At 39.4% G+C, this 24,412-nt stretch overlaps 2 protein-coding genes across 3 annotated transcripts in view; one reads left to right on the top strand and one right to left on the bottom strand.

Annotated features, from left to right (window-relative positions):
- LOC134802150 (zinc finger protein 25-like) overlaps positions 1–24,412 on the top strand; it is a 371,645-nt gene that overhangs the window by 207,766 nt on the left and 139,467 nt on the right. The gene's annotated exons all lie outside the window — the stretch shown is intronic.
- The window catches only part of LOC134802336 (zinc finger protein 354A-like), a 41,638-nt gene continuing 28,800 nt past the window's right edge, over positions 11,575–24,412 (bottom strand). The window contains exons 7-12 of one of the 2 annotated variants that reach the window (XM_063774944.1): positions 19,331–19,457; positions 17,120–17,317; positions 16,219–16,395; positions 14,300–14,401; positions 12,531–12,629; positions 11,575–11,864 (exon numbers count right to left, since the gene is read on the bottom strand). In XM_063774944.1, coding sequence (XP_063631014.1) covers positions 11,700–11,864; positions 12,531–12,629; positions 14,300–14,401; positions 16,219–16,395; positions 17,120–17,317; positions 19,331–19,457 — 868 coding nt within the window. In that variant the 3' untranslated portion in view covers positions 11,575–11,699. The remainder of the gene's footprint in view (positions 11,865–12,530; positions 12,630–14,299; positions 14,402–16,218; positions 16,396–17,119; positions 17,318–19,330; positions 19,458–24,412) is intronic. The other variant, XM_063774945.1, reaches the window with a different exon arrangement.

Raw genomic sequence — 24,412 nt, forward strand, 5'->3', positions numbered from 1 at the left:
TACCAGAAATTCAGACGACCTCTCTCAACTTGTCTCAACTCGGTTCCCGCCATCTTCCTCGCTGTCACACATGACACTCCGACCTCCATCGCCAGTGTTACCAGTGAAAGTATGCTAAGAGTGACAGATAAGATACATACCACAATGACAGTCTTCGCGATCACCGCGACACTCCCCAAGGCGAAAGGGTTACATCAGCAGCGTCATTAGCTGACGCGTCCATTCGGCTATTCGCTCTCTAGCCCAAATGGCAGCGTTCCTCCTTACTCTTGTCGCTTCCTCTGGCCGTTCTTCCATAACGCTTGGCTCTCTCATTTCTGTCTCGTGTGTATCAGCAGCGGGAGCTTGCTCAGTTTGCGTAGGACTACTCTCAGAATCTAACACAGAAACTTCTTCCTCGGTTGCAGACTCGGTAGGGATTGTTAGCTCATCAATTTCCATCTCGGGCTCGGGTATCGTTTCTGATGCTTTTATGGGTTGCATAGCTTCAACCATCTCACTGTGTTCAATTGGTGTGTCTGCCTTCTCATTGTCTTGTGTTGGTAGTTGTGCATAATCCGCTGGGCCATACGTATCAGACTCTAAAGGATACAAATGGGCTATGGATCTCGTAAACTCTGTATTCCCAACTACTACTTTGGCTGCTCGACATTCACCATCACGGCTTCGGATTAAACTTGATATTTTACCAACCTTCCAATTGATTCTATTTTTGGAATCATTCTTAATCTGTACAATGTCACCGACTTCTGGAGACTTCTTTGACATCACTCGTGGTTGTTTATGAGAGTGGCTGAATCTCTCTCGCAGACTTGGTAGATATTGATTGGTGAACATCTCTTTATATTCGTTAAGAATCCTCTGACCTCTCTTCCAGCCTTCAACCAAGTCGACTTTGGTATTGGTGCCGTGCGAGGTTCCCTCGCCAAGTTCTGGGTTTATTTCTAGACACTGACCTAGAGACAGAAAATCAGCTGGTCGTAGCACTCCCTCTGGGTCGGAACCCACTGCAGTCAAAGGTTTTGTGTTCAATACAGCCTCAATTTCCTTCACTACTGTATGCATTTGACCGTCTGTTAGTAAATGCTTGTCAAGTGTGCGCTTCAAGCAGTGCTTTACCAGTGCTACTAATCTTTCGTAAAAGCCGCCTTGCCAGGGTGCAAGCTGCGTGATGAATTTCCACTTGATATGTTTCTCCTGGCAGTATGAATGTATTAGTACTTCACTTGTCAGCTTGAACTGCAGTGCATTGTCCGATATCAATACTTTAGGTGGTCCTCTGGCCGCTACGAACCGCCTTATCGCTAGCAAGCACTCCTCAGCTGTCAAAGCCTTGACTAACTCCAAGTGTACAGCACGAATTGCTAGACATGTCAGAAGACAAATCCATCGTTTTTCTCTGCCAGTATTTGTTTCCACTAATACCGGACCCAGATAGTCCAATCCAGTAAAGGTAAATGGTGAACTATAATTTACCCTTTCACTAGGTAGTGCAGGTGGCGGTGGCAGTTTGTAAGGACCTCCAGAATACTTCTCACACTGCAAACATCTCTTCAGAGCTTTCTGTACTTGGGCTCGCCCATGAGGGATCCAATACTTATCGCGTAATATACTTAGCGTGTGTGGAACCCCAACATGGTAGTTGTCTCTATGCGTCTTCAGTATTATCTGGGTTGTGAAGGGCGATTTCTTCGGAATAAGAATGGGATATCTCTTATCATACGACAAATTAGCATTCGCGAACCTTCCTTTGCATCTTAAGATCCCATCTTCGTCTACAAAGAGACCTAAGTTTCGTGACAAACTGGTCACCTTTCCTGAAACTTCTTCTGAAAAGAATTTTTCTTGTAACTTCTTAATCTCAGTCACTGTCTCTTCACACTTCTCTTCATCTGATGGGTTTTGCATAGAATCCAAACTTTCATGAAGTGTAGCGACTGAAGGATTATTCTCTAATTCAGAAAGGTCCAGATCACTATCTTGGTCCTCATAGCCTTTTATTGTCATCTCTGGACCATCCACCGTGTCCAGAGCCCTCCCGGCCAAGCACATTTCTTCCTTCTTCTGCTCCTTAGGCCAATCACTTTGGTCTTGTAGAAGAAAATCTGGACCATGGAGCCATAGATCCTGTTTATGATGCCACAATTCCGGTCTGGTAGCGATGTCTGCAGGGTTCTCTTTTGAGTTGACATAGCGCAGCTCTGCACCTAAGGTGTCCTTAATTTGCTTGATCTCATTGACTCGTCTCGATACAAATGGTGGAAGTAATCTACTTGATTTAATCCAAGCTATGACAACTTGACTATCTGTCCACAAATATATCTTGCATATATTTAGGTCTATGTGGCTTTTAACATACCTCAGAAGTCTACTTCCTATCAGATACCCTAGCAATTCAAGTCTAGGAATTTTGAGATCACTTTTGTCTTCTGCTGGGGTTACTCTGGATTTAGACATGAGAAACGCAGTTGATACTTCCTTTCCAGTTATGACGCGCAGATAAACAACTGCTGCATATGCATTCATAGATGCGTCACTGAAGCAATGTAACTCATACTTCGTACATTCTGACTTTGATCCACTTGCGACATGTCTTGGCAGTTCTACGTCCTTAACAGCTTTTAAATTCTCAATTATGTTCCTCCATGATGTCGACAAGTCTTCAGGCAGAATCTCGTCCCATTTTAACTTCCTAGTGCAGATCTCCTGGAACAAGAGCTTTCCTGGTAGCATGAGTGGTGACACAAAACCGCATGGATCATAAAGACGTGCTAGCACTCTCAAGACTCCTTTCTTTGTAATGCCTCTGTCTACGATCTCACTCTCAAACGTTTCGTTATTCAGTTTGAGCTTTAAAGTGTCCTTTTCCAAATTCCACACCAAACCAAGGATCTTCATCTCACTTTCCTGTTTAGCTCTCTTTTGCTTGGGAATCTTGTCTACAAAATCTTTGTCGTTGGACATCCAGTCTCGTATGTTCATTCCTAATTCTTTGAATGAGTTTGTAGTTTGAGCATACAAATTGAGAGACTCTTCTCTTGATTGAACTGACGTCACTAAATTGTCTACATAACATTTATCTGCTATCACTGGAAGAAGACTTTTGTTGGTCTTTGAAAGGTGATATCGAATTGTTGCCGCTAAGAGGAAAGGACTCGATATTACTCCAAAAGGCACTCTGCAGAACCTGTACTGCATGATATTGTCTTCAGTCAGTTCCTTTTCCAAATCTTTGACCCAGAGAAACCTGGTCACATCTCTGTCCTCTTCTTGTAGACCAACCTGAAGAAAAGCCTTTTCAACATCCGCGGTGATAGCAATTTCCCCAACTCTAAATTTCAGTATCAATCCTATAAGGTCTTCCAGCATGTTCGGACCTCTGTATAAGCACTCATTCAAGCTCTTCTCGTTTTTCAGTTTAGCTGAAGCATCGTAGACCAGCCGACCCCTTTTTCCCTTTTGTTGAACCATATGAAATGGTAGATAGTGAACTGGATGGTCAGCAGGAATGGTAGGATCCACAACTTCTATTATGTTCGCTTCAAGCTGTTCCTTTAAGATTTGCTCATACTCCGTCATGACTTCTTTATTTGACCTTCGTAATACACCCTTTAATCTTCCAAAGGCCAGTCCAAAATTAGTAGCCAATTGTGGTGGATACTCTATCCACGGCCACTTGACCTGGTACCGTCCTTCACTGTATTTGACAGTATTGTTAAAGTGCTGAACGGCTTCTTCCTCACATGTAGTTTTTGGAGAATCACATATCCCGATGCTCTCAAGTGACCATAAAAATTTGACATCTATGGTGCGCAGAGGAAGATCTGGTTCTGTAAAGTCTTGATTGATATCATGGCACTGGCAATATGTAGCAACTGATAGAATGTCTCTTTCTCTGTTGTCCGTAGCACTTCCTGCGAGGAACCAACCAAAATCAGAATCTATCAGATAAGTATTATTTCCCATATCAACACTCTTCCTGATAAATGAGAAGTATAAATCATTTCCAATCAACAAATCAATGCCTTCACCAGTAGAAGCATCGTCCGCCCAGATGTCTATCATTGGTGACTCTATCTTAGCTATGGGTAGCTCTGCGGTGATGTGTGGAACTATATTTACTCTAATCAGTCTTTCAACATTACGTTTACTCACTACTGTTATTGTTGCATATGGGCATAACATTTCTCTGGGCTTTTCTGATCCAAACGTAAAAATCATCAAACAATCTTCTCCATCAGGTTTAATTCGTAATAATTTTGCTATTCTGTTTGTAATGTAAGTTCGTTGACTTCCAGAATCAAGTAAAAGTCTAATGCTCAGACTTCTCCCCTCCGCTGTCCTTACTTGGGTTACTGCAGTCTGTAAGAAATTAGATGGTTTATTCAACGGTACATCAACTGAAGTCATGTTTGAAAGAGCCATATCACTAGCCTCACCCCTTTGCAGCTTTTGTCGACATAGTGCTCTATTATGCATCCTAGAGCAATGAACACATTTCCTCCTTCTTGTGCACTTGGAGGCACGGTGTCCTATTTGAAAGCACACATAACACCTATCTTTCAGCTTCCCAATCCTCTCCTTATATGTGTTAAATTTGGTACAATCCTCGCTATAGTGTTCTTCATTACAAAATATGCACATTCTCTTAGGGCGTTTCTTGCTAGGTTGAGTTGAAATTGCTTCCCTCTTTTGTTGCCATTTTCTTTTCTTTGCAGCTCTAATTTGCAGTGTTGCTGTTGAAGCAGGTGTACTCATCTCTGTTGTGTCACTGGACTCTACTGGAATCACAGAATGTTCCATGTTTGTAACAACCGAACTCTCCATGGCTGTTACTACGGCATCCAAAGCCTTCCGGATTGCAGCAAAAGAATCATCGGTTGACATAAGCCACACTTGGTATACCACTCTTGATGGAAATTTATTAAGTATGATAACTCTAAGGTGACTAGCATCAACTTTCTCCCCAAGAGCCTCTAATACCCTAAGGTGTTTCTCTATATTGTTCAGAGTGCGCCTACAATCTTCAGGTGAATCCTTAGCTACAGCTAAATTTTGCAAAGCGTCATTGTGAGCATCGATGACCTTTGTAGGTTTACCAAAGCGGCTATTGAGAATGTCTACCGCAATCGGGTAATTCATGTTAGTAGTTTCCAGACCCTCGACTGCTTGTAAGGCTGGTCCCTCTAATGACGCTAGCAAGTATGAAAGCTTCTCAACATTGGCAATGTTCTTATTATCAATGTTAGCTGCGAACTTATCCCAAAAAGTGTTCCATTTTAGGATGTCACCGTTATATTTCCCTAACTCTAACTTAGGTAGACGCGTTCTATGATTGTTTTCCCCTTCATGGCAATATAGTTTTATTGCGATTTCTAATTCTGTCAGCGTATCCTCCGCTTTTACTTGCATGTCTCGACATTCATTGCAGAAATCATCTTTTACATCCGTCGCGCCAGACAAATATCTATTTAAATCTGTTGTGAGCGATGACAGTCTATTATTAACGTTAATTCTCACAGCAATTACCCTGTCCCTTGCTACGCCAGTCTCGATGCTGTTAAGGGCCTCTGCGGCTCCCTTTAACGCTTCTGTTAGCCTTTCCAGGCGCAATTGTACTGTGGAAAGCAGAAAGTCCATTTTGTATGCAATGCAAGCTACCGATATACTTCATATGCTTCTAAATCTTCTGTGAATCTTGCATTTTGTTTGATGCTAATCTGCAATGAAATGCATTCACTTGAAGTGGAGTTTAAGTACCATAAAAGTTTGTCAATTTTACATGAAATTGTAAGTACTTTATTACTTCATAATGAAGTCGCCTTAAATCTATTACTTACAACGGTTTATTTAGCAGTCTACTTCCACACTTTGGCACTCCTTAATTAAGTAATTTCTCACTTTTATTCGTTTTTCACTTCTAAAACAAACTTTTCTCACAACACGCAAAAGAAAAACGGGTAAGTTTGGAAAATACAAACCATAGACAAAGTAGACTAACTTATAAACTTCATTCTTAAACCTCCTCTACCCGACCAGACCGATCGATCTGTCGTATCCGAACGGTTCCGTACCAAACATAATAAGTAATCCGTGACGTAAATAAAGTCCGTAGGGAAAATAAAACAACAAGGAAATGTTTCAATATATTTTTGTAGTAAAACTAAAGAAGGAACGTGCGCAGAATGACAAATTTACTAAATAAATTTGACAATGAATTTGACCGAACGCAAACAGTGGTGTGTTTCTGAACGTGTTCAGAAACTAAATTCAGTATTGCCAGAGTAAAAAGCGTAATCACAGTTCCTAAACAAATGCAGATTTATGGAAAAAAAAAGAAAAGAAAATAAAAACAAGGGCTCGTCTGTCGGCCGGTTCACCGTGTGATAAAAATCTACAATCAGTACTGAGCTCATTCTCTTCATGGCTGGGCAATTCTCTCTTCCCCTTCTCATGTGTACGCACCACAATGGGTCATAACCATCCCATGTGTACGCACGACCATGGGCATACCCAAACCAAAAAAAGTCAAGTTGAATAAAGAAATATTTCAACATTAAGTACGACAACTCTTTTCTCATTCCAAACACGTGAACCTAAACAGACAAATTTTTAAGCATCTCCACCAAAACATGTAGCGGAGTTTTACTTTTAGGGGGATGTAATGATAACCTCGCTACATGGATCTCTAATATATAAAGCACAGTATAAGATAGCTACTGCACTGACCATGAATCAACACTCGATGGGCGCACAATTCCATCTCCTCTCCGTCTCGTAGGTATCTCTTGTTATGAATGTAACCTCAACTCTCTCAGGGAAAATTAGAAGGGCCCCAAGTCCCGTGGCTCATATCGGTGGATGCACGGCACAACTGAATCTCCACAACACAGGAGAACTCATCGTGCATCCCGCAACTCATATATTCTCATAAACTCAGAATCTCATATATCTCTCTACTCATAATATGCGATGAGTACTGAGGTGGGGACCATGTGGTCCCCGACGAGCCTCCACAACAACCCCTACAGCTCATCCATCAGCCTCCATAAAGAAACCTCCAGTAACTCAAACCGATAAACTCTAGCCACCTCACTTGTTACATTCAAACTCGAGCTACACACAAAGAATATCAGACAATTCTTCAACTCAGATAGATCTCAAGGTCGTCGCTAATTCAAGGTCACTGCAATATCCATATATATCAAAATATAGATATGTTTCGCTTACCAAGAGTCTCCTGTACGTGATGCACGCGCCACGGCGTCACACCACCTCTTACGTACCAGAAATTCAGACGACCTCTCTCAACTTGTCTCAACTCGGTTCCCGCCATCTTCCTCGCTGTCACACATGACACTCCGACCTCCATCGCCAGTGTTACCAGTGAAAGTATGCTAAGGCCCCGTTCGCACGGCAGCTTTTTCAACGCGCGTTAAAAAAGCGTTTGAATGACACAAATGGATAACCATGTATGGATTCACACGAAGGCGGTTTTTAAGCGCGGCGCTTTTTTATCGAGCACTGTTCGATTTTCGGCGTTGAGCGTTGGCGTCAAATTGAATAGACCATACGGAACTCCGTGTATCTGTTCTCACAAGCGTTAAAAAAGCGCCGGCGCTGCTGTCAGTTGGCTGTCAAGTGTCAATTTTTGGTGTCAATCGTCAAGATTATTATTAGTTTCACCTTAAAAATGTCAACTTATGCTTACAAATTCCTGAAATATTCAAGCTATATTCAAATAATACGTCGTAATAGCAAATAAAGTATGGCTTTGCTGAGATGCGTACGTGGCAGTACGACTCACAAGTGATTTTTAAGCGTTCATATGAACACAAATATTGGAAACGGTAAAAAAGCGCCAACGTCGGGTTTTAACGCAACGCTTTTTAAGCTGTCGTGCGAATGGGGCCTAAGAGTGACAGATAAGATACATACCACAATGACCAAGGGCCCAACGTTTTCTGTTCTCTTTCACGTCGCAGCAACTAGTATCATTTCTCTCTCCTCGCTCTTTTAAAAATGCCGTTTGTCAAAAAAGGACAACCATACTGTTGACAAGGTGGACTTCAAATCAAGTGTTGCCTTTTTTGATGCGCCCAGGCTGTGTATGTGTGCGTAAAAGCGTATATGTGTGTTCTTTTAGGGATGTGAAAAGTCGATTTTAATCATGTTATATATCGATAAACGCTACACAGCGGAACGAAATAGCGATTAATTGAAGCTTCAATATCTTCGTTAAACATAAACATAATTGAAATGCTAATGGATAATGAATATATTATAATATAATAATATAATTCAATTATTGCGGAATACCTATTTTAGGACGTATTCATGTATTTTAATTAAATATCTAAACTTTCCCTTGGTTCCCTGCTGGGGCGTGACTATAAAATTGTGATCTGATAACCACAATAAAGAATAAAAGCGTTTTTGGTAATTTTAGGTATCGTTAAGCCTTTGAAGTAAAATTAAAATTGCAAGAAATGTCGATAGTTTATCGATATGACTTTATCGACATGGCTACAGCAACGTGGGCCTCATTGTTAATCGTACACTAAACAAAAGTGGCAACAGTGACAGCTCGCTGAGACACCGTCTCTATATATTATAAGTCTATGACAATGACAGTCTTCGCGATCACCGCGACAACTGCTAATCCGTTAAACAAAAGCCTTTGTTTCATTTAAGAGCGGTCTACAGCACGTGCCAAAGCAAGCATGTCGTATAAAAAGCAACTGCCGTGATAGTATTAAGGTTCAAATTCATATGACAGCTCGTTCAGAGAACAAACAGGATGGTCTTGTTTTTGGAGATAACAAAACGTGTTATCTCCGAATGTGCTGTTTCATGAATTTGAACCATATAATTAGAATGGTAAATTTACTTTTAAATGGACTTGTTCCCGTTACTTATGTCGGGGCTATTAGCAGTAAGCAGTGTAACCACTGCATAAAGGAAACAATACCTTTTGTTTTATAGATTAGTGTCCGAGCGCGAAAAAATCACCTGAGATAATTCATACTATAAGTAAGATGACTGTTTCACCCCTTTGTTAGTTTGGTTTTAAATTGTCGGAATCCTCTTGAGAGATTACCTGCCGATAAATGGCATTGTTACCTTTTGTTAAACCAAACCGCTAATTAACTGTGCAAAACGAAATGCAATAACCACAAAAGATTCCATACAGATAACATCTTTACCGCTTAAAGAATAGAGTCAAAATTACAATAGCTCGTACTCGATATAGACCCTTTTGGAATTCGGAGCCATGGTTGCCCAGGTGTTTGTTTATGTTTTATTTCCAAAAGGTACTATATCGAGCACCCATTATTATAATTTAACTCTGTTCTTCAAGTGCTAAAGATGTTAAATATCTGTTTAGAATCTTTTGTTGTTGTAGTAGTAGTAGTAGTAATCACTTTATTGTACACAACACAGGTTTACAAAAATAAATTACAGTAATGGAAGTACAAAGGCGAACTTATCCCTATAAGGGATCTCTTCCAGCTAACCTTCGATTAGATGAGAGGAAAACTCCAGTCAGGTCAGATGTTGTTTGTTATTGCATTTCATTTTGTACAGGCAATTAGTGGTTAAGTGTAACAAAAAATAACAATTCCATTCATCCGCAGGTATAATCATTATAGTCTTGTTTACAAATTCATTTACTTTAAAGACCCTGCACCTACTTAATATTTCTGGTTTGACCCATTGGTTGACTGGTAGAGAATGCCTTAAGGTATTAATTCCTCCATTTGTACCTTCATGATTGTATTGTGCAATAAAGATTAAAATAAATCTCGATTATAACAATCTACTAATGTCCCACATTGCAAACCTTTTCTATCTCGCTTTTTATAACTTTAGTTATCAATGCGTTGTGTTGCCACTTGGTAACCAGTTACGAATCCGCACAATACTTCATTCAAGACTTTTTCGTAGCTGGTTATAATGGGTACCATTTATCATGTGATGGGACCAGGAACCCCATCTGATAACAGAATTTTTATTCTTACATAGGTACCAAATTCCACGAAAGAAAAACATCAAAACTAAATAAAGTTCGTAATATTAAAAAACACATCGTTTCGTCTTAGCGTTCTCACTTAGTAACCAGATATGAGTTGGTGATTTTTTTCAATTTCGTAACTGGTTACAATGGTCACCAAATAGGATTCCAAAAGTGCAACCGGTTACGAATTAGGAGTTGATTCGTAACTAGTTACGAAATGTGCCTATAGTATGTTTTGTGTAATGGATTTCTTCAGAATAAAACATCATTTTTTTAAACGAAGTATTTAATTATTTATCCAAGTATTTCACTCGCATAAATGTTAATGTGGTTCAGTGAAGGGGACGGACTGAAAATCAGCGCTGCGCAGGCAATTTGTAACGAAATGACTGACGCAGCGTATGCTGAGCCCGTTCCTTATGCCGCAAAATTTTTATTTTTAATTATTATATTTTGTAAGCTGTATGCTTTTTGTGTTGCAATAAAGGGTTTCTTATTCTTATTCTCTTTATTCATTTCTCATCTTAAGTTAGGTTATTTATAATATGAATATAAAAGTAAAATATAAAAACACTTACAAAACAATAAAAATTAATATAAACACATTATAAAAAACCTAACCTAGGGTGCCGCCAGCAGGCAGGGCCCAAGCTACCGGTGGTCAGGGCCGCAGAGAGAGGAACCGGCGGACTATCCGCGCCGTGTCCAAGATCACCGCCTTCTGCATCTGACCCTTGATCCAACCACCTAGCGAGAGTCTCTCAAGATGTTGGTCGAGACTCTTCGCTATTAGACCGTTCACTGAAACGACTATCGGGACAATGATCGTCGAATCAACATCCCACATGGCGGTTATCTCGTGAGCCAAGTCTAGGTACTTACTGGACTTGTCCTTCTCGGCTTTCACGAGATTCTCATCATGGGGAATGGTGATGTCAACGAGCACGGCCCGACGTTGCGATCGATCTATTATCACGATGTCAGGCTTATTGGCTACAATAGTTCTGTCAGTGATGATAGATCGATCCCAATAGAGCGTGGCACGACCATTCTCGAGAACAGGCGCAGGTAAGTACTTGTAGTACGGTACTTCGCGGTCCACAAGGCCGTATAGAAGAGCAAGTTGCTGGTGAATAATCCTGGCTACGAGATTATGTCTGTGCAAGTACTCGCCGTTAGCAAGATGAGAACAACCAGAAATGATATGCCTGAGTGACTCTCCGGGACGGCGGCATGCCCGACAAATGTCGACCGTACCGTCCTTCAGGATATATTTCCGATAGTTGTTCGTCATCATCACTTCGTCCGCAATTGCACAGGCAAAACCCTCGGTTTCTCCGAAGAGGTCCCCGAATCGTAACCAGTTCACCGACGCGAGCAGGTCCACGTCGGGTCCCGTGAGGGCCTTGTAGAACCGCCCGTGTAGCACCTTACTCTCCCATGCCGCCTTGCGATCCGCAGTACTTAGTACCACAGGTTATTCTTATTATTCTTATTCTAAATCATTCATAAAACTAGTGCCTACGGCAAATTATGGGATTAGTTGTCAAGGGATAACGCGAGGAAGAAGAAGAGAAGTATTTAATCATTGATCATCTATCATCATCTGTCTTTTTCTTTCGTTTGATGCGGTCCCGCTTGGGCCATCCGGCGTAGCCGTGCACCGTACGAACGTGCACCTTTATTCATCATCTAGCTGCGTGCATTTCTCGCGTTTGCTGCGATCGCGCTTGGGCCACCCGGCTTTGCCATGCACCGCACGAATGTGCACCTTCAATGAAGACCTAGTGGTGGCCGTGCGCCCGCACAAAGGGCACAGGAAAGATTCGCGTTCACCCAGGTGTGCCTAGAATTAAATACATTATTATTTATTGATAAAATAAGTTAGACAGCATTACAGTATAAAACCTGGCACTGTGAAACTACAAACGAAAAGAAAAGACAAAGAAAAACCATACACATAAAAATGAAATTAACTAAACATTAGATTTGGGCGATGACGTAACAGCGTGGCTCCATTGCGTCGTCTGACTCGGCGTAGGTATTATAAAATTAAAAACAGCTACCATAGGATGAAATAAACTAGAGTAATTGGGACGGGTACCGCCGTAAGTAGCCTTGACGTCAAGGGCGCTAGCCTAGAGGTCCGCCACTGGAGTACATGGTCAATTTTCAGAATAAAAACGAGATCACAACTGTAATCCCAAAAATGTATGTAAGTTTTCCTTCAAGTTTTGCGAGTTACGAAAACGTACGAAAATTTGATATGTTTTCGTAACTCGATATTTACTCGTAGGCCATTTAATTTTGCTGAAATTGCGCTTATAACGAACAAAACAGGGAAAACTGTCTATAAACCAAAATTAATCGAAACCTGATGAAAAAATTGACAATTACGAGTGAAAAGTAGGCCCGAATTAGAATGTCATTTTACAAACACTGCTATTATTCCCTGTATAATCTTTGAACCAACCAACCAACAACTAACTCTTAACTCTGAAAAAGTACTCACAACTTTATAATGTCGGTTCAAGTTGCATTTTGCTGCGAAGGCGAGCGGACACTCGGAGCACTGGAATGGCTTCTCCCCCGTGTGCGACCGCATGTGTAGCTGCACACACACACACACACACATACAATAAGATAAATACATTAATTAATAAACATATAAACCATATCTATGAACTAAAGTTAAATATGTCTAAATTAAAATACAAGGTGCTCACGAGGAATGCGAGATATTTTAACCACGCATTTCTGAGGTCAAAAGAAGGAAGAAATGTAATATGAGCTTAGGTTAATACCGCAAAAAAAAATTTACATCTATCAATAAGGATATTTAGTCCTACATCCCATAGTAGTAACATCTCTATCAAAAAGGCGTATTGCATTATGTAACAATATATATTTATTAAACTACCTAATTAACTCTGAAACTTGGCGAATTTCAAAAAAGTTTATAGGACATTTTTGCCTCTAAATATGATCAGGAATACGCTGTTAAAATTATTCGGTTTCCTGCGGGCTCAGCACGGTTCCATTTTTATCGACTATCACTATGCGCGTCCCTTTCGCACTTACATACTTGTTAGAACGTGACAGGCATGGTGACAAGGGATAAAAACGCGACCGTGCTAAGCCGCCTGATGTTACACCGTGTATAAACTAAACGGGTATCAACTTAATCCGCCTCATATGTTAAGGAAAGGTGCCCATCACGCTCGCTGCATTGCCGCGTTGGATTGCGATGGACTAGGAAAAACTGGTCCGGTGGTCAAGGTAAAGTTGCTTTCTGGTAGACGATTACTTTACAATATATATGAACAGAAACATAACTATAACATTTTGAACGAAACCAAACTTTCGTCGTGAGACATATTTTAAACTGTTTAGACGACAACGGTTTCACTCACTTGAATTTTTAGTCGACGACACGTTCACCTGACAACTCCTACCGGCTCGGCCTCGCCCGACGACGAGGCGGGCGGCGCGCTCAGTGCACGAGCGCCTGAGGAAGGACCCCCGACGGGCCCGAAACATGTCGCCAATAGCGACTAAAAATTCAAGTGCCGTTGTCATCTAAACAGTTTAACCTTAGAGCATTTAGTAACTGGAGATGTCATCGCTGTCATTTTCTTTACGAAACAGTCTGCCGATTTTTGCGGAAGGGACGTCAAATGTATTGCTATTTCTACATGATTTGTACGTAACGTACGAATAGCCATGTCAGTCAAAAGTTTGCACAATTGTGCAAGGTTTTCGGTAGAGGGGTAAGCTCTTAAAGGCGACTCCAGTTATTAAATGCTCTAAGAGTTTAACTTATTCAACACAAAATTTGAAGCCAGGGATAAAAATTGTCTGGCAAGTGGCAACAGCGCGCGACAATCGACGCGTGTCGCCAGTGTGTGTCATAATGTCTCATAAAAGATTTTTATTATTACAAGCTTTTATTTACTTTCACCTGACCGTTGTCTGTCTGTAATCAAATCTTGCAAGTTAAATTTGATCCACTTCCCGGTTTCCGATTGAGCTGAAATTTTGCATGTATGTATAAATCGGATGACAATGCAATATTATGGTACCATCGAGCTGATCTGACGATGGAGACAGGAGGTGACTATAGGAACTCTGTGATGAAACAACGCAACCTAATTGTGTTAGGGGTTTTTAGAATTGTCTCAATGAGTATTAGTTGTCTGTCGTAAGAAAAGTACAGTCAGCGATAAAAGCTTGTACCAAAAATGAAATTATTGCCAAAAACTTATTATTATAAATACTTACCTTTAGAAGGGCTCGCATCACAAATGTCTTCGGGCATTGAGGACAGGCGTATGGCTTCACGGCGAGATGCGTGCGCTTATGATATTCGAGAAGTGACGAGTTCTGTTACAAAATAGAGAATAATAATATTGAATATATTCTTATGTGTGCTAGTATTTGCAATATAACTGTTAAATTATTACTTTCAAGTGTCAAAAATATAAGCAAGTGTTTCATTTTCTCTCTCATTTCATTTCAAGTTATAAGGAGAGCTCGTGGGTATTTTTCTACAGTGAATGAAAGTAAGAAAAAATACCTACCACATTTAAGTAACAATTTTTTCTCGGTTTCGTTAAACATAAATCTTCACTATCTTACGAAATTTTGGAGCGCGTGGCCTCGACCGGCCGAATAGAAAGAATTCAAAAAAATACACGTCAGGTTAGGAGGGGGGTAGCCAAAAACCTCATGAAATATCACCAAGGGGGAGGGGGAGTCAAAAAGTAGCCGAAAACACACAAAAGTAGCGGCCCGCGAACCTCTCACTTGGGGGCTCCCATGGGTATTTTTTTTAAATATTAACACATGACAATGTCTGATCAAGTCATAAATATTAACAAAGTGCGGCCCGCGTCCACTTCGTTAACTGCTATGTGGCCCTTGGCTGCTAAAAGGTTGCCGACCGCTGCACTAGCCAAATAACAGGTAAAAACTGTAAAAAATCGATACTAATTTAACATTTCTAAGCACATTTGGACCTTACTACCCACGTTTAATTCATAGTTTGGTAATTATTTTACAATAAACAAAGTTCATTCATTCCCGCACCGAAAACCCCGATGTATGTTCATGGATTAATTTTAAGTTTAATAACATTTGTACGCCAATACGCAAAACACAGAGCTCTGTAATCACCTATTTTTACTTAAGACCTGTATCACCTGTGTTCTACAAATAAACAAAAAAAAACCGGGCAAGTGCGAGTCGGACTCGCGCACGAAGGGTTCCGTACCATAATGCAAAAAACCGGGCAAGTGCGAGTCGGACTCGCGCACGAAGGGTTCCGTACCATAATGCAAAAAAAAAAACGAAAAAAAAGCAAAAAAAAAACGGTCACCCATCCAAGTACTGACCACTCCCGACGTTGCTTAACTTTGGTCAAAAATCACGTTTGTTGTATGGGAGCCCCATTTAAATCTTTCTTTTATTCTGTTTTTAGTATTTGTTGTTATAGCGGCAACAGAAATACATCATCTGTGAAAATTTCAACTGTCTAGCTATCACGGTTCGTGAGATACAGCCTGGTGACAGACGGACGGACGGACGGACGGACAGCGAAGTCTTAGTAATAGGGTCCCGTTTTACCCTTTGGGTACGGAACCCTAAAAACGGCAAAAAAAAAACGGTCAGGGTATCCAAGTACTGACCCCGCCCGACGTTGCTTAACTTCGGGCAACAGAGATACATCATCTGTGAAAATTTCAACTGTCTAGCTATCACGGTTCGTGAGATACAGCCTGGTGACAGACGGACGGACGGACGGACGGACAGCGGAGTCTTAGTAATAGGGTCCCGTTTTACCCTTTGGGTACGGAACCCTAAAAAAGAAAGAAGAGAAGATATCGGATTCATGATATAAATAAACAGTGAGAAAATGTTGGCGAATACCACACATAAATGGCTTCATATCGCCTAACCAATTTGATGAGTTGTTCATCTCCCATTTTTGCAGCGTAAGCGTGGTTTGTTTGATGTCTGACGCGCTAGGAATGTAAGATCTAGAAACACACTGATCGTACGCGTGGGAAAGCGTGTGCCTGCCTGGGGACAGACGGACGGACCGACGGACGGACAGCGGAGTCTTAGTAATGGGTCCCGTTTTACCCTTTGGGTACGGAACCCTAAAAAAGAAAAAAAAAGCTTGGTGTAAGTGTAGTCACCGGCATAGTAACCCCGCATTGGTCGCAGACGCACGTGCGGTGCGGTTTGTATGCTGTGCCCCTGTTCTTGATTCTGCAGCGGTGCTCCTTACGTGTCGGGCACTTGTACCGCTGCCCGAGGTGCTTGCGGCGCTTGTGTGTGTCGAACGCCGCCGCGTTACTGAACGTTATGTCACACTGTAAGTAGATATATATTCTTTTCATCACACTCACTCAGTAAATGTGGAATTGCACGCAGGTTTAGCGGGAGTAATAGAAAAAGCGTTCTTTCTAGGGAGTTATGAAGTTTCTAGTGCCATAATTAACAGTTTTTTGTCTTTATACTTAATTTTTGTATCGCAAGTGTGATGAAAAACATTGTGTGTAACTCGGGGCGTAATAATATTGCAAACTCGTTTGCAATATTCAACTTACGCCCCATGTTGCACAATGTACTATTCTTTACAGTACTTAAGGTGCTACTGTGCTACGTTACCGCCCTAGTGCTAGTTATAACACTATGTGCGTATATCGTAAATGTAAAGGGCCATATGTACTGTAAAATGTTGTACAATACACGTGCAAATAGGTAATTCGCAACTCGTGTCGATTTAAAACTCTCCCTTTCGCCGTGTTTTCATTTATCGCCACTCGTTGCGAATTTCCTACTTTACACACTCGTATCGTAATGTACAATTATTGTGCTCCATATAAATAAAATTACACAGAAAATGAACTGAAAGTTTAAGACTGTAACAAAACCAGCTCCGACACGGCATAAGTCCCCAATTCGTAACCAGTTACCAAATTTTCTTGACCATTTCGTAACTAGTCACAAAAAATGTTGATTTTAAAATCACTAGTTTTTACGTTTAAAATAAACAAAAACAACTACAACTGTATGTAATTGCAATGCTCTTACCAGTTCGCAGTGATGCGTCTCACTGGGATGTATCACCCCCACGTGTTGCTGTAGCGCCTGCTCGCTCGCACAGTTCTCGCCGCACTGCTCGCACGGCCACAGGCCTGTATGCTCGCCGGCCGAGTCTATGTGTTTCTTCAGCGCCGAGACACTATTGAACTTAGCTGTGCAGAGAGTGCACACAAATTGACGCGATTTCTGAAAAACAGTCACATTTGAGTCGCTTAACCCTTAAATGCATGGTGTACGATGCAGCGTACATTAAAAAAATATCTAATTTTATACATAATTAGATAAAATCTATTTATTCCTATATATTATTTCAATCGTAAAACCAATCCGTGTTCTGATTTTTAACTAACGCAATATTTTAATTTATAAAATTTACATTCGTTTTAAGACGAAATGTCGGAAAATTTGAAAATATCCAGAGTTTGATGATTATTAGTATGTAATTTTGGACGCTTTTTTGGGTTTGTAATTATTTTATATTTAAAAACTTTATCATAGGTGTATCTTAAATAGTGTATCTTTCTGTTGGTAGTAAGATTTTTTATATATCTCTTCCTGATAATTATTTATTTACATAAATATGATTTAGCCTATGCAACTTCTAACACTGATTTCACAGTGAAAATCGATGTTATAATTTTTTTACCATTTTTCCCATAATCAGCAAACAATTACGTAACACATACATTAATTTCGGGCAAAAAGAAAAATTCATGCATTTAAGGGTTAAGAGCCCATCAACGTGCACACTAGCGCCACTGTTAAATAATCGTGATTATTTAAATTTAAGAAAGATATTTTAAAAAGGGGGCCGCTACTTACTATAATATGTATTTAAGTACCTTTTGAATACGTCAAACTAGTTTTTACATTGCTGGATTTGTACATAATTATATACATAGAAAACAACCATGACTCAGGAACAAATATCTGTGTTCATCACACAAATAAATGCCCTTAACGGGATTCGAACCCAGGACCATCGGCTTCGCAGGCAGGGTCACTACCCACTAGGCCAGACCGGTTGCTGGCGTAGCTCACTCCGCGATTTCGTCGCTTTGCTACAGGTAACTAAAACTACATCCGTTCCACGCCAATTTTGGTGGTTAGCCATAAGCCGCGCGTGGCGCTGTCGCCACCTAGCGGCCATATCTGTCCTGATCGTAACAAACGCGTTTTGTTAGAGAGTCTTCTGTACCTAGTACTATTATTTATTCTGTGACTACTGACTAACGCGCTTATCAATTGTAACAATGCGAGTACGACCCAGGCGGCACATCTGTTATCTCTAAATGGAAAACGTGCTAAGTGTTATTTTTACGTTCAATGCGTTTTTATTCTTATGATAAGACTATAGAGCCGATAATATAATGACATTTTCACCTCAGCAGCTCGAACAAGGGTACTTTGCTTCTTAAAAACAGTGAGCAAAATGCGATTTTGCTCACTGAGTCATTTTGTCTCACTCAGTGAGCAAAATCGCCTTTTGCTCACTAATGATACAAAATGAGTGAGTAAAATCGCATTTTGCTCACTGAGTGAGACAAAATGTCATTCAAGTGACCTTTATAGTCAAATGTCATTTCAATATGCGGGGTCTAATACAAGTTCGATATACTTGGGTTCTATTATCTCTGTCCCTCTAGTATGTTCTCACTGCTTAGGGTGAAAAATTTTGTGTACTACACGAGATCAAAGTTATTTACATCTCGTGCGCTTTTGAATCCCTTACTACGCTCAAGATTCTTATAAGTAAGTAAATAAGCACTCGAAGAAATATCAAACTTTGATCTCTTGTTGTACAAATAACTATTTATGTATCCCGTAGCCGTTTTTCTACTAAGTGCATTCTTTTTGAGTGTCGATGGTTGGTAAATGCATAAAAAGTTATGTTAGCCACTATTTAGTTAGTGCATTTTGTAGTCTATTGTATAAAGAAAGACATGTCAAGATCGCTTACCTTCTTGCAAGTTCTTTCTAATGTAAAAAAAAACGAACTATAGAATACATTTGAAATATTAAATATACCTAGTTTTTGGTAATTTTTATGTGTAATTTTTCTTTTTAGGTATAGTAGGCAACATTCGGCCGAATACCAAATATTCGGCAAAGTGGCCGAATAGGCCGAATACCGAATATTCGTGGCATCTCTAAGCGCGACTATGCTAAGTCTGGAGGATGTATTTTCTGTGGCCTTACCACGTGTGACTTGTTCCTGTGTTGCTTGAGCCCGTACTCGCTGACGAAGGTCTCGCCGCAGTCCACGCAGTCCACATTCAGCTCCGGGTGCATCAGGCGCAAGTGGGAGAAGTACGAGGTGCTCTTTCTGAGGGGACACAATCAAGAGAAGGCAGCTTAATACACTTTAAAGTTTATTCTAAGACACAATGTATTGCGAATTTTGTTATGTTTAAGGCGTGACAAGCAACGTCAATTACAAATGATATGGCATTGTGATGACCTTACGGCGGCTGGCGCTAACGTCGCATAGCACCGCAATAATATTGGAGCGGCGTTAATAATAGCGTAAGCGCCAACCGCCATAAGGTACCTTTACCTGTGGGACGTCACATATTTATTTTGTATGAAAAATGGGATTTAAATACTTCATAATTTTTAAAAGTTGTTGAACAAAAGTGTCACCGTTTGAGGAGTACAATCTATGTTTTAATTATTTGCTCGTGTTACAGGCCACACCCGGTATAGGGTTTTTGACACATGTTGAATTTTACAACTAAATCTAGTCAAAGATACATATCGAAAATGAGCAACTTATCACAATAAACTGGAAATTTAACTAATATATTTAGAATTAGTGACGTTTGATATTTGATCTTCAAAACAAACCTAATCGACTGATATCATTAATAAAAACTTTTCAACTACCCTGGTGGTAATACTCTGAAGCCATTGACGTATAATATCTAAGGACGGGCCAACGGGGCACTAAAAATGGTATTAATTCAGCGGTGTTATTCACGACTTTCAGCCAATCGTGCAGTCTAACGCAACTAGTTGCGACCAATCGCGCGCGTGATGCGAACTCATCAACCAATCGCGCGCGTGATGCGAACTCATCAACCAATCGCGCGCGTGATGCGAACTCATCAACCAATCGCGCGCGTGATGCGAACTCATCAACCAATCGCGTTGTAGCGATGTCACACCAGTGTACTGGCCCCTGTCATGCCTCATTATACCGCTGTCCTTAGGGTTGCCAGATGGTCGGGATTTGGCGGGATTCTCCCAATTTTGAGCATGTGTTCCCGATTCCCGAGAAAGTGTAAATTGTCCCGAAAAACAGCTTCACGTTTTAAAACAATAATTTCAAGGTTTACCTTTATTTTGCCGTCAAATTTTCTGCAGATTTTCGTTTCACAGAAAATTTAGTAATTTCAAATCGCAAAATAATCTTTACATAGAATATTTACTTTAAATAATTTTAGTTCGGATTAGTTACGTTTCACTAAAAATTTAAAACATTAGTTTTGTTTCAAGAACAATTTGTTCATGTAATCTCATTTCACAGAATCATCGACCTGTAGAAAAGTCACTTCTTATATATACGGTTCACCAAAATTTAATAGACAGAATAGTCATTTAGTCGAATTTTATTTATTTAGGCGGTAATTTAACGCAATCTGCTTCTCTGGAAGGAATTAGTTTTTAGGGGTTGCCGTTCTAACCTAAGCCACTTTTCTGGCAATAGTTCGTTTTCTTGGGGGTCGCAGTTCTAACCTAACCTAACCCACATTTCTGGCAACAGTTCGTTTTCTTGGGGGTCGCAGTTCTAACCTAACCTAAGCCACTTTTCTGGCAACAGTTCGTTTTCTTGGGGGTCGCAGTTCTAACCTAACCTAACCCACTTTTCTGGCAACAGTTCGTTTTCTTGGGCGTCGCAGTTCTAACCTAACCTAACCCACTTTTCCAGCAAGGGTTCGTTTTCTTAGAGGTTCCAGCTCTAAAGTAACCTAAACTCCTTTTTTAGTAATTTCAATGAATACTAATTTAAGAGTATGTGAAAGGTAATTTAGTAAAATAATAATTGTTGAAATATTCTGTGAACTGTAGTGTCGCAAAAATAATATTCAATGAATAATAATTCTACAGCCAGTCTTTTATTTTATTTAAAAATCTTTGAATAAATATTCTGAATTTTAATCAAGTTACAAAATTTGTTTCTTTGAAATAAATAATCGAAGAAACAGAATTAATTGTAATAAAAATCTGCGATTCGATTATTCTATGAATAATTTTCTGTATAACAAAATTCTGCAAAAAATTTGGCGGTAAAATAAGGGTACACCTAATTTCAAGCTCCGAACTGTCGTCGAGCGAGCGAGCTGACGTAGTGCCAATAATGTAAAATATCGTTGTTTTTAATACAATTACTTTAATTTGAATGTTTTTTTTTCCCGACTTAAGCCCCAAAATCCCGAAAAAATTATATTGTTTCCCGATAATAGCGCCTTTCAATCTGGCAATCCTAGCTGTACTGGCCCCTGTCATGCCTCATTATAGTAGAGATGATATAGCCTTTGGGGTCAAAATAATTCCCACAAAGACGGGGTTTGATGTTTTTAGTTCTTTGGGTGTATCTTTTTGACATACTAAAAATATATCAAAATATATGCATGCAAAACGCATTTATTGACATTTCAAATTTGAAAAATCAAAAAAAATATTAAAAATCGTGTGTGGTATCAAATGACAGGAAATTACACGCTAAAAAAGGTCGTGAGGTTAACTTTACAAAATAAAAATAAAAAAAACAAAGTGGTGGCTGAAAAACTGTTTTTATTTCAATGTTGAAAATTATTTCCTACATTGAAAACTAAACTAAACGATTATAGTTTTACACATCAAAATACATTGTGTAAAAGAAAAGAATATTTAATTAATGAATACCTATTTTTAATTATATTAATATAATATGAAAAATATAGGCTCTATATTAATTTAAAAAGTTTTATCAATAAACTGAACGAACGAATATATAAAAAAAAACTATTGTAAACTGGTCATATTTTTGTAAAACTCGATTTCGACTGGCAAATTATATAACTTTTTGGCAACCGGGTTTTTTACCCTAATTAGACCCCGCTGAATCCGAATTTGCTCGATCGAATTCTTGACCGGAAGTGCGATATTAGATATTAAAGATTCCTTTTTTTAGTGTGTCGTAAATAACTCTTAAACAGTGGCGCATAGCAAAAATGTTCTTATGCGTAAGTAATCTGCATAAAATTTCCTACAAGAAAGATTTCGTACAATTTTTCGCTAGGATCAATATTCAAAGAGATATTAACGCGGGAAAGTTTATTATAATGACTTCCAAGGTCGCTTTTTTTTTAGTTTTTCGTAAATAACTCGCAAACGGTGGCCAATATATTAAAATGTTGTTAAATGTTAATAATCTACACAAAATTTTCTACAAAAAAGATTCAGTACACTTTTCGCAGGGAATCATATTTAAAAAGATAATACAGGGGGAAAGTTAATTATAATAAATTCTAAGGTTCCTTGTTTTTATTTTTCGTTAATAATTTGAAGTATGACACAGCAAAAAATATCTTATACATAAATAATAAAAATGAAATTTCATACAAGAAACATATAGAATACTTTTCTCTAGGATCAATATTAAAAAAAAACAAAGAAGCGGGTAAGTATATATTATTAGTATTATAATAAATTTTAAAGTCCCTTTTTAGTTTTTCGTACATAACTCGTAAACGGTGTTTCATTGTAAAATAGGTTTTTATGAATAAATAATCTACATAAAATTTTTGTCCAAAAACATCTTAAACACTTTTCTCTGGGATCAATATTTGAAACGATATTAAAGGAAGAAAGTTCATTACAATCAATTCACATGTCACTTTTTTTTTAGTTTTTCGTAAATAATTTGTAAAGTATAACCTATTTTGCTATGGGCCACCGTTTACAAGTTATTTACGAAAAACTAAAAAGGGACTTTAAAATTGGACTCAGGCCTCTTTGCTAATCCTTCATGGCGGCCTGGGCATCCGGCTAGTTGTCAGCATCGCCCTCCCAGGTTTTTTGTCCTCTTTCCACAGCACGCAAGATCTCGCCAGTAAAATTTTTTGCCCTCCCGCCGACAATATCTGCATCCAAATACAGATCGAGGCCAAAAATGCTTGGACACAAGCCTGCCCGGAAAATCCAATCCCAGCCTTCGTTATCACTTATTCCGTGAAGGCTGGGGAGGACGCTTGTGTGGGACGCCACCTGCGTTGACACGCTCGCGCCGTCCCACCTACAGGCGACCTCCGTCAAGGCGGGACCGGCGGCTACAACCGCTGAACAGAACAAGCGGCGCAAATATGCTGTCCTCGGCGAGGGCTACATATTTGCGCCGTTTGGCGTAGAGACTCTGGGACCGTGGGGGCCTAGCACAAAAAGCTTATTTAAGGAATGTCCCAGCGCCTCATGGACATCTCAGGTGACCGGAGGGCTGGCAGCTATCTCGGCCAGAGGATAAGCCTGGCCATCCAAAAAGGTAACGCTGCCAGCCTTCTGGGCACCATAACTCATGAAGGTGACCTGGGGAGCATTTTTTACTTATAAGTTTAGTTTAAGATTTGTTATATTTTAGTTTTAATTTTAACGTTTAGTTTTTTTTTTTCACTTTGTTATTAATAAATAATATCTTTAAAATTTATTATAATGAACTTACTCGCTGCTTTGTTTTTTCAAATTATTAACGAAAAAATAAAAACAAGGAACCTTAGAATTTATTATAATTAACTTTCCCTCTGTATTATTTTTTTAAATATTAATCCCTGCGAAAAGTGTACTGAATCTTTTTTGTAGAGAATTTTGTGTAGATTATTAACATTTAACAACATTTTAATATATTGGCCACCGTTTACGAGTTATTTACGAAAAACTAAAAAAAAAACCGACCTTAGAAGTGATTATAATTAACTTTCCCGCGTTAATATCTCTTTGAATATTGATCCTAGCGAAAAATTGTACGAAATCTTTCTTGTAGGAAATTTTATGCAGATTACTTACGTATAAGAACATTTTTGCTATGCGCCACCGTTTAAGAGTTATTTACGACATGCTAAAAAAAGGAACCTTTAATATCAAATATCTCACTTCCGGTCAAGAATTCGATCGAGCAAATTCGGATTCAGCGGGATCTAATTAGGGTAAAAAACCCGGTTGCCAAAAAGTAATATAATTTGCCAGTCGAAATCGAGTTTTACAAAAATATGACCAGTTTACAATAGTTTTTGTTCCATATATTCT

Source organism: Cydia splendana, chromosome 24 (genome assembly GCF_910591565.1).
Source record: "Cydia splendana chromosome 24, ilCydSple1.2, whole genome shotgun sequence".
Lineage (NCBI taxonomy): Eukaryota > Metazoa > Arthropoda > Insecta > Lepidoptera > Tortricidae > Cydia > Cydia splendana.